Raw genomic sequence first — 11365 nt, forward strand, 5'->3', positions numbered from 1 at the left:
CCCTGCTCATCTCTTCGCCCCATCGCCAAAAGTTACGTCTGGAAACAAATAGTTGAACGCTGATGCTTATATCATCATTCCCTTACTTTTAGGTTCTGCGTTAGTTTGATATTGATTCTTGTTTTGATTTGAAAGTTCAAAATACAGAAATAATATAGGCAGTCTGAATCATATGACCTTCACCAGTTGAAGTGTTTGGCATGTGTTGAGAATCCATAACCTTCACAAAGCTGAAAATGCTACTCTCTTTTGACACTAACCATATCCACAAGCTAATCACACATCCGAGGAAACAGACATTTGTAGCCAAAAGTTTCCGAAAAGCATACAAGCATAAAGAAGCTATCATTAAGGTGATCACGACACTCCCATCCAATAATGGAATTATGATTTTCAGAACTCCACAGCAATATAGTTTATGTTTGAAAAGCATAAATTCCTACAGAAAGGGTTGCTGGATCCCTGGTGTAGGGATGTAAACAATTTAAAAAGTTCAATGAATCTGCAGTTCACCTAATTCAGAAACAGATCAGCTGGTGTGGAACTGTAAAGCACCATCTGTCCAACTATTCTGAAAACTTGTAAAATACAGAGCAGAAAAATGGAACTGAAATTTGAGATGTTCGTTATTAAGCTCCATTTTACTCGTCTCTAGGTCCCAATGTGATTACAGACCATGAGAAGAATTTCAAATCTAAGTACCGCCTAAAACTCGGGGACTCAGAAATTCAGGAAAAACTTTAAAGATTATGCATCATATGTGCAGATGTTTTCAAATCCCATATACGCTTTCTCCTGAATATCTTCAATCACGTTTGCTATCCCCACCCCACCTGTTTTGAAAAACAAAAGTGCTCGATATTATTTATGATTTGAACAATATTATGACCGATGAACTCATGATTTCACTCTTCTAATTAAGAAAGCTGCAATAAGTATACGCACATACATTTTTTTATGCAGATGTGTTTCAAAATGACACATACCTAGAGATATGGCACTGACAAAAATTGTGGTGGCCAGAATGAATATAATCAAAGATGCTCTCCCGAGTATAGCGATCACCTTTCTTACCACATATTGCCCTATAATGGCAGCAATCGTTGAAACAGCAACAAAGTAGAGAGCTGCAATATCAGCCAAAATGATCACTTGTGTTTGAAAATAATAATTAAAAGAAGTAATCTCCTTTGGTAATCTAATTTTTCTTCGTGTTGTGGTACTCTACTTACCGTAAGGAACAGGGAAACGCTTGAGAAGGTAATATTCTACAACAGACATGGAGGAGGAAAATGTCATCGCAAAGGTGGCTGTGGCACTTGACACCTGAAAGATATAGGTTCAGTAAACACAAGTTGTGACATCATATTGAAGTGAGAATATTATCAATTGCATAGAAAATAAATAATAAATTTTGGTTGTTTTGAATGTCCTTTCCCAAATCTGGAATCAGAAAGATGGATGGGGGATTGGAAGTTTATCATTTAACCACTGAAGAAAGTCCTAGTTAATTTCTTCATAAATAAGATGCTTTGTTTTCTTCATTGCCTGTTTTCTGGAGGCATCATATTTGGTGTATACAAACGTACTGCCTAGCATGAATGTTAAGATTTTTGAAAAGCATAAATATTTTTGAGAATTGAACGGAAGCACCAAATGCACCTGAGGAGGGATTCCCAGCTCCAGAAAAAGTGGACCCAAAATGAATCCTCCACCAAGACCAAGCAACCCACCAACCATACCAGCTACAATGCCACCTGTACAATAAAGAACAAGCTGGTGCACTTTATAAGTTGTATCTGCATCTCCCTTCGATGCAATCACTCTCCGCCCCTTGTACAGGTTAACAGCTTCATAACCAGAGACTCCAAAGGTCACAGGGATCTGAATGACAAGGAAAATAAATAACCACTATGATGCTCTAGGAACAGATTTCAAGAATCTTATAATCAAGCTTTCGGTGTGGCTGGTTCCAACTCCCAACCACAAGACTATATTCATTCCCAATACTGAATATAGAATGTTGGTAAAAACAATATAGAGTTTTTTCAGTTCTTATTGAAGTTGTGGAAGGTACCTGCAATAGGTTTAGCACCCAATATAACACTGAACAAGTAGTTGTGTAATTCTGTGTCCAAGACAAGAGAAACCCATCAATGTAGTTCAATGATGCGTGAATCAAACAAAAAAGTACCGGCTCTAATAAAAAACTGAGAGCATATAGCTAAGCAAAAAGGTACTGGCTCTAATAAAGAACTGTAAGCATATAGCCAAAAAAACCTTAGCAATCTCCAGTCCAAGGATAATAACCCATACGGAAAAAAGAATTCCAACTTCCTTCCAGTAAACGTTGTCAACAATAGAGACCTGGAAAGGTTACATAAATCAGTCATGAAAACCATGAGTCCAGGAAGTGTAAACCATGTATTCCTACCTTTAACTTTTCAGATTCCTTGGTCTCTGATTGAGTGCCAGTTCCAGGGCCTTCGGGAAGGGGCTTGTATTCGACCTCTTCCATGCCGCTACCTGATTGAAGAACAAGCTAGCCTGTCAGCCTGACCAAAGAATCCTTTGAGAAACCCAATATATACATGTTTGTGCCAAAGATGAAAACAAGAGACCAACTCACCGGTTGATTGTGAGGCTCTAGCAGCCTCCTGAAAAACAAGGAACAAGTATGAAGTTAACTGCTGAAGCATAAAGAATTTCAATTCAACCTAGAATATTAGCAGAGTTTTGAGTTACCATTTTAATTATTGTTTCCTTTTTCCACGTTTCAACACCCTTAAGGTATGCCTTAATTGCAGTGACTGCACATAATCATGAACCGATAAGGGAAGTTGTCCAAGAAGAACATTCAGATATGGCAATTTAAACAATGGATACCTAGAAAGGTGATGATTAACAAGACAGTGATCATCCAGTCGGCAAAAATCACATTGAAAGCAACTCCAATACTAATCCCCAACACCAACATTGGTTGAAACAGAAGTGCAAGGTCATAGTCAATGACGGGCAGGTCAAGTGTAGGATGCCTTTGCTTTAAATTGTAGAAAACAGTTGCGCCAGCTCCACCCATGATCATACCTGACCAAACAAAAAAAAACATGGGAAATTGCCCTCAGGTGTCCCTTTTGGAATGGTGAAAAGTACACTAGAAAACGAGTTGGAGTACATTAACACGTGGGATGTGACCAAATAAGAGTATAGAATACACAAAAGAAAGAAAGTAAGAACTACGGCCAACACACAAGGCTCTAATAGCGCACTGTCTCCTTTCAAAATTCAAAAAACCAGTATTACTCAAAAAAAAAACTAGGAGAAACAAAATCAGAAAGTATAGAGAATAAATTGATTCCCCGTGTCAGGAGGTTTATGCCGACAATTAGTCAAAAGAGGCCCGATAAATTTTAGGGCGTTGATATTCAACTTATTCAAGCAGTAGGCATCTTTTATTTGGCTTTATTATTGTTGTTGTTGTTGTTGTGATTGTTGTTGTTGTTGTTGTTATTACTATTATTATTTAAAGCAGTAGACATTTTGAAAGTTGATGCAACCCCAACATTCCACTGTAGATTTTTGTATAAACTCAGATCCATGGCTACAGGTATAATTGGTACAAGTTTTTTTTCGTGACAGTCTTAGTTCAATATCCAACTATATCCAAACCCTGCATAGACGCAAGGCTCTTAAATCTTAATAGCTTTTCAGTGACAGGAATAATCGAAAAGAGGAAAAAACACCTACGAGGATAGGACTTACATTTTGAAATTGCTGTTGAGGATTTCTGATCAAACCCAATAATAAGGGTGAGCATAGGAACAAAAATGCCACCCCCACCAACTCCTCCCACAGTTCCAAAAGCCGACCCAAAGAATCCTATTATGGTACCAACAACAATTTTCCAGCCAAATTCCATCTCCTGAGAACTCAATCTCTCAGAATTAATCCCACCAACATTTTCACCATCAATTGGCATAATATCAACAAATTGCAAGGCAAAAGAAACTACATAGTTTCAGTAAAGAGTAAGGTACTTTAGTAAGTACAGCATTGTGTTACACCCAAAAGAACGTACAATTCGTTGTTCACATGTTTTGAGAAAACATATCAGAAGAAGAAATTTAAATTTTGAATTAAAGATTATTATTTTGGCTCCCCAAAAAGGTGAGGAAACTGTATCAACTCAATTTGGACAATCAGTCAATCAAGAAGCACATGTTAATGAATCAAGAAAACATGTAATCAATAACCAAACACGTGTGATTCAAAACAAAAAACCAGTATAAGACAACAATAGTTGGACTCACCGGCCAAACATGTGTGTAACCCAATCGGCCCGGTTGCCATAAGAAATTCAATACTTTCATAATGTAATAGTCAGACTCAACCTCTTCTTTCTCACTATAACTTGAAGCTTCTTGCTCCAAGCTTCCTTTTGTCGAAACAAACAACGAAGCCATGAGAAAACTAATCGCAAATATTTCAATCAACCTCGAACCCCGCCATTCTGATCTGATCCTAGCCATCGGATATTTCGTTTCCGAGCTCCGTCTCCTTCAGATTATCGACTCAAAAAGGAAGAAGTGAAGAAACCCACAAATCTACAAATATCAGTCAGAACTCGAATTTTAACTGTAACCCAGTTCTTACATGAAGTTCTAGTATGCTTTGAAAACAGTATAAAATTTAAGACGAAAAAAAAAAAAACACCCAGAAGCCACCCTGCCTCTCTTTCAGGCCAAACAGAGGTGGAAGAGCAAAACTAGATCGAGTTTCAGCTTTGACTGGGTTCTTGTTTAAATTTGTGCTCCAAAAATTATCGACTCGGTACGAGCTTAAATATAAATGCTTGGATAGAAACGATGACTCTAGTGGGCCATCTCTTTAAGGCTTTACCCTTGGTAGGTTTTGTACTGTATGTGTGTGAGAGTGAAAGGAAGAGAGAGAAAGAGCGAGCTTGGCTTTTTCCTCCTTCAATCGTGTGGACTGTAGATCCCGGCTGGGTGAAAGGTAGCTGCGAAGGGGAAGAAGAGATTTGGAGCCCGTCTCCGGGTGGAATTTGCTCTTAAATATTATTAACAATCTGCTTGACGGGTGGTTAATGTTAACAAAAGATGCACAATGATTGCAGTACTCAGTGACAAAAGCACTCCGACGAAGCTCACGATATGAGTTTTTCGGACTTCATTGATTGAGACGAGTTGTAATAATTTTAGATAAAAATTAAATAAAATATTATTTTTAATATTATTATTATTTAAAAATTTTTAAAAATTAAATTATTTATTATATTTTATATAAAAATTTAAAAAAGTTGTAATAATGAGATGAGAATTCAAACGGTCTCGTTTGTTTTCATATATGAGTTAAGATAAAAGTTAAAAATTAAATAAAATATTGTTATAATATTTTTTTATGATTATTTTTATTTTAAAATTTGAAAAAGTTAAATTATTTATTTTATATAAAAATTTAAAAAAATTATAATAATAAAATGAGTTCAATTGAGATAGTTTGTGAAAATAAATCAAATGAAAGATAAAGTGAGTTGGAATGATATAAATTGAAAAAAATAAAAATAAAAATAAAATAAAATATTATTAAAATATTTTTTTTATAAAATTATTATTTAAAGATTTTAAAATTAAATTATTTATTATATTTTATATAAAAATTTTAAAAAATTATAATGATTAAATAAGATTATAATTTTTATATTTTTATGATCCAAACCTCCGGCCGCCCAGCTTCGGAAAAGTAGTTCAATTTTACCTCTTTGACTTTTGTTTCTTAATCAGCTTCAAAAGTTTCATGGAAAATTAGTTGCGACGTCAAGTAATTACTTCATCATCTTTGACTCTTTGCGGTTCAATGAGGTTCAATGAGCTTTACAAGTTAATTTAATAGATAAAAGTAGTCGCAAAGAGAGATGTTATAAGCCTATATATATATCATTTTTGTAATCATTTTTTTATGGTAGTCTAATGTGTTATTAAATAATTATAAAATTATTTATTATTTATTTTTCAATTATTGAATGTTAAATAAGAAGATTATGAATGTATGATAATTAAGAATATGATAAATAAAAATTTTCTATTATAAATAAATCGATCTACTCATAAGTTGTATTTACTATTTTTTAATTATTATATTTTTATTATAATGACGAGAAAATAATGAATTAAAGAATTACTAGTAAACTAATCGATTAGTTCATTAACAAAAAATATAGTTTACTAGTTCATTACTAATCGATTAGTTTTTTTTTTAAATAATTTTACTGTTAAAAAGTGTAAAAAGATTTATTTATTTTTTTTTAAGATTTATATGATGAAACTTGTCGATTTAAAATTTGTTGTTAGCATTATTAATGCTCATAATGACTACACACTTGATTAGAACAACAATAAAATAAGAAATGGGAATTAAATCACTTTATTAGAAATAATAATTATGAAAAACAAATTTATCTTGAAATAGATTCATTACTAAATAAATTTTTTTTTAAAAAAAAATATCAATATGATATTTTATTAAAAATTATCTCTAACATGAGCACTTATAAATTTCTTTTATTTACAAAGGTATCATAACTAAAACGCTTTCAATGACCTAATTACGTGGTAGAACAATGTGAAATGTTTTCATCTACAAACAGATATAATAAAAATAAATTTATAAATAGACGTGTCTTAATATGATACTTCTAATTATAAAATTATTTTTACTTTAAAGTAAATATGATGTATTACATGATGAAACATTAATTTATAAATTTACTTTCACTATATTTATCCATAAATAAAGTACTTCGATCCCGAAAGAACTACCAAAACTAGCTAGAAAGATAAGTACTTTTGAGAGAGAGAGAGAGAGATTGTGCCTACAATCTTGGCTTGAGAATTAACTTATTTGTGATGAAAAATGTTTTAGTCATAAAGAGATTTCATAAAAGTAAATTTACAAATTTATATTATTTCATATGGTACGTTAGATTGTAAAAATATTTTTATTGTAAAGTATATATAAAATATAATATAAAGTTATATCAGTTTATGAATTTAATTTTATTGAATTTTTTTATAGTCGTAACACTTCTTAGCTTATTTGTAATTCACAAATGTCTCCAAAATCTTACAATAATTAAGTTCTCATGATCATGACGGTTAACCCTTAATTAATTCCTACGTATGTGAAAGCTACTGCTTACCAATGATAATATATATTTGACAATTTCTTTTTATTTGGATAAGAGCATGCAGCTAGCTAGCTAGGCATGCGGATAGAGAACAATATCCAATTTATGAAATAATAACTTATACTTGATGAGAAGATATATATATATATATATATATAAGGAATATTCTTATAATATATGTCATCATCATTATTGATGATCGATTGATGCAGATTGATCATGTCCACGGAGGCCTCCTACGACGACGTCCCAACTGACATGATGCAACTTCAATATATAATATTGCTCGTATATATGTGGAAAGCGTTCGTGGACACAAAAAAATTGTTGCAAGTAACTAGATATAGGTCCATGCAAACCCAGAAAACTGACAAAAAAGAGATATATATATATATATATATAGTAAATAAGAAATAATATATGTTATTATATTATAAGGTTATATGTCAAATTAAAAAACTATACCCATGCATGCATCACGATGATCTATGAATTCTTTAACTTCTTCAAAATTCAATAATCGTCACTATAACAAAAATAGGTTTTAGTGACAGATAAAACTGTCACAAGAAATAGAAAAAACGTCACGAAATATATTTGGTGACGGTTTCTGACTGTCACCACCACTGTTACGTAATGTGCGTCACGGATTACATTTGATGACAATTTACTGTACAAGCGTCACTAAAAATATTTTTAGTGACGGTTGGGGATGTGCCGTTTGAAATAACGTTCGAACGTATTATTTTCTGTGACGGTTAGAATCTGTCACAGAATATAACGTTCGAACTTAAAATTATACGTTCGAATGTAAAAAAGACGAGCTGACATCCGAACGAGAAAATGTAACGTTTGTTGATTATAGTTCGGACGTATAATGTAAACGTTCGAACGTTTATACGTGCGAACATTACGTTCGAATCATGAATCCAACGAAAAGGAAATAATGTCCGAACGTTTGTATCATAACATTCGGACGTTAATTCGAATGTTAAGAGAGTAGAGTTCGAACGTAAAGTGTACGTTTGGATTTTTGTAACGTTAAACTTTTTTGACATTCGAACGTTTTTTAACTTGGGTTTAAACGTTTGAACGTTTTGTTACTATTTTGTATGATTACGATCGAATGTATTTTCGAACATGTAATTCTGTTAAAACGTATTTTATTTACATTCGAACGTACATATCAGAAATGCTAAACTCATCCACTTAATAAACAAACCAATTGTTTCATATTACAGTACATATTTCACAACCAATATTGTTTGAAACTGTTTTCAAATTAGATGTTAAAAACATAATACAGAAATAAAATTCATTTCTTTTTCTTTCCTCGCCCAACACGATTCTATTGCAATGACATAACACGCTCCATTTGCAGCATTATCTCCCGCTGCACTTGCTCTTGGACCTCATTACGGATTCTTTCCTCCTGGTCTCTTTATTGGTCCTGCAAACAAGTCTCTAAATGAGACTGTCGCTCTAAGAGGGACTCCAACTCTTGCTGTCTAGACCTCATATACTCATTCTCGCGTCGTGCAGCTTCTAAATCTTTGGTAAGATTATTAATTTGTGATGTCGATGAGATTGAGGAAGATGAACCGGAATGCTTGAAAGATCTTCCCAAACCTCTTGCCATACTAAAGTTGGGCCCAAGCACCTGTGAAAAAATGTCCAAGTCACTAGGAGAGGAATCCCCAGAAGCTGACTGCATCTCCATCATTTTTTCCTGCAGTTTGAAAGATCAAAACACACAATTTGTAACATATTAAAAGAAATACAAATAAAAAATAATTTAATCACATGTTACATAATATATTTAACAAAAGGAACACCGCTTACATAATTAATTGCAGCTGCAGGATCCATCCACTCACTATGCTCATTGGTGTGAGCAGCAGCATAGACATGAATGAGAGAAAAGTTTTCAGGATCATCACGTTTCTAAGAAAACGACATTAGCAATTTGAAAAAGACAGTATTTGAGACGCCCCTAAATTTCGTTTGGGATCGGACGGACATTTGAAGCGTCGAGACATGCAACACAAGGTTACCTGCCCCCGTTCATGACATATAAGATACAATGTTCCTAACATGCATCTAACATCATGCAATACTCGCAGCGGATAATTTTTTTCTTTAGCAATACTATGCACCAAATTGAAAATATCCCAAATGCTTAAAACATACTTTATACATAAAGACCCATTGAATAGATCACAACACTAGTCCAAAATGGTTATGATCCAAAAAGTACTAAAGATGCAACTCCATTGTACAAGTAGTAATTTACGTTAACTACTATATTAACATTGACGTCGCACCGTCGCTTAGTCAACTGTGTCTAGTTGATCAGCTCCTGATTCTCCTTCAGGTCCTGTAACAAGATCTACCATTTGGGGGGAATGGTAGTTGGGACTACCAAAGTGAGATTTGATTACAAATCTCAGTAAGTTAACAAAAAACTTCCACACAAACTAATGATGCATGGATGACAGTAAAAGCATAAATGCATAATCAAATTCATAAGTAATTAAAGCATAACTTGGCGTACAACATAGCATAATTGATATAACTTAAATTGAAACATGAACTGAACTTGACTTGACATGAACTTGATCTAAAACTTGACTTAACATGAAAAATACATACTCTACAGTTGTTGTGGCCCCATGTATTCTACGTGTAAATACATACTCCACAGTTGTTGTGGCCCCATGTATTCTATACAAACTTGACTTAACATGAAAAATACATACTCCACAGTTGTTGTGGCCCCATGTATTCTACGTGTAAATACATACTCCACAGTTGTTGTTGTGGCCCCATGTATTCTACACAAACTTGACTTAACATGAAAAATACATACTCCACAGTTGTTGTGGCCCCATGTATTCTACGGAAACTTATTATTTAACTGCTTAAATATACACTCCACAGTTGTTGTGGCCCCATGTATTCTACGTGTCACAATTGCTGTGTCTCACGTAGTGTATGCATCACAATTGCTGTGACCCCATACATAAATAATTAAGATGAAATGTGACTGGAATACGAAATGACTGAAACCCTGACGTAACATAACGTGACTTGAACATAACTTGAAATACATGACCAACTTGAGATAGAAATATTTCGTAACATGGCAAAACATATAATAGACAACATATTTAACATGACATACTTGCAACAGTGAATATTACATGACTTGACATACATGTAATAGATGACATACTTAGCATGATGTACTTGTAATGTACAGCAATACATGACAGAATATATTATGTAATAGATAAAAATTTATGACAGAATAAATTCTGTATAATAGACAATTAGGTGATAACTTGGCATGGCATGACATATATGATAACACACATACATACACTGTAGTTCCTTTATTTAGCACACATACACAGTAGACTGCTAGTAAGTTAAAAGCTAACTTACCTCGATCTCCGCGTTTCTTATAAAACTTCAAGTGCGACCACGAGGAACTGTAATTAGTGATTCTAAAAGTTAGAACTAAATCACTAATAATTTAAAATATGGAAAATATTAACTTAAAGAGTAAAATTTTCATTTTACTCTCTACATGTGGAAAAATGACTGTTTTACCCATAACTTTAGGATTTTGCATACTAACTCCAAAAGTTTCCAAAATTTACATTCCTCATGTAAATTTTGTCCTAAACTTAAATATCAACTCAGAAAAATTTAAAACAAAACACAACTATGAAGAACACACTATGGCCGAAACATCCATAGGCCATTTCCCTTGATTTTTGTTGCAATTCCTTCCAACTTCAAAACTCATGCTTAAACCAAAATTTTGCAACAAACATCTTCCAATCCTAAGTTCAAAACCATACTTAAAACATCCATTTAGAAAAAAGCTAATAATTAACACCAAACCTTTTTGTAAAAAGATCCAAGCACTTGAGTCACAAGTTTTGACCTTAAATCAAAACATCTCCAAGAATTTCAAAAATCAAATCTTACTTCTAACATATTCATAATATCATCCTAACATCAACCATGCTTTAAATCATCAAACTAAAGTCACCAAAATCACAAAATAACATTTGGAGTTTTTGGTTTTACACTTAGTCCAAAAACAGAAACTTTTTCCTCAACTAGTTTTGATAAATCTCTTGATCTATG

The 11365-nt window shown here is 33.0% G+C and overlaps 1 protein-coding gene across 2 annotated transcripts; it reads right to left on the reverse strand.

Moving 5' to 3' along the window:
• Positions 1-348: 348 nt before the first annotated feature.
• Positions 349-5071, reverse strand: LOC122301040 (sulfite exporter TauE/SafE family protein 3-like). 2 transcript variants are annotated; one of them, XM_043112104.1, is made up of 12 exons: positions 4311-5071; positions 3763-3922; positions 2887-3087; positions 2746-2810; positions 2630-2657; positions 2435-2526; positions 2281-2367; positions 2078-2128; positions 1663-1884; positions 1233-1326; positions 987-1127; positions 349-833 (listed from the first exon to the last, which is right to left on the reverse strand). In XM_043112104.1, exons 1-12 carry the CDS (start codon positions 4527-4529, stop codon positions 748-750), a joined length of 1446 nt encoding a protein of 481 aa, XP_042968038.1. In that variant the 5' UTR covers positions 4530-5071; the 3' UTR covers positions 349-747. The 2 variants fall into 2 exon arrangements, with proteins under 2 accessions (XP_042968038.1, XP_042968039.1); XM_043112105.1 differs by lacking the exon at positions 3763-3922 and having other exon boundaries at positions 4311-4502.
• Positions 5072-11365: the final 6294 nt, after the last annotated feature.

This window comes from Carya illinoinensis, chromosome 2, assembly GCF_018687715.1.
Source record: "Carya illinoinensis cultivar Pawnee chromosome 2, C.illinoinensisPawnee_v1, whole genome shotgun sequence".
NCBI lineage: Eukaryota > Viridiplantae > Streptophyta > Magnoliopsida > Fagales > Juglandaceae > Carya > Carya illinoinensis.

Bases quoted from the DNA above. Each gene is read 5' to 3' on its own strand.
- LOC122301040 (XM_043112104.1), bottom strand. From the start codon at position 4,529: ATGGCTAGGATCAGATCAGAATGGCGGGGTTCGAGGTTGATTGAAATA. The intron at 2,129-2,280 runs GTTTTTTTGGCT...TCTTGGACACAG, and splicing joins TTGGACTGGAGATTGCTAAG to AATTACACAACTACTTGTTC. The intron at 1,885-2,077 runs GTACCTTCCACA...CTTGTCATTCAG, and splicing joins GGGTGCTAAACCTATTGCAG to ATCCCTGTGACCTTTGGAGT.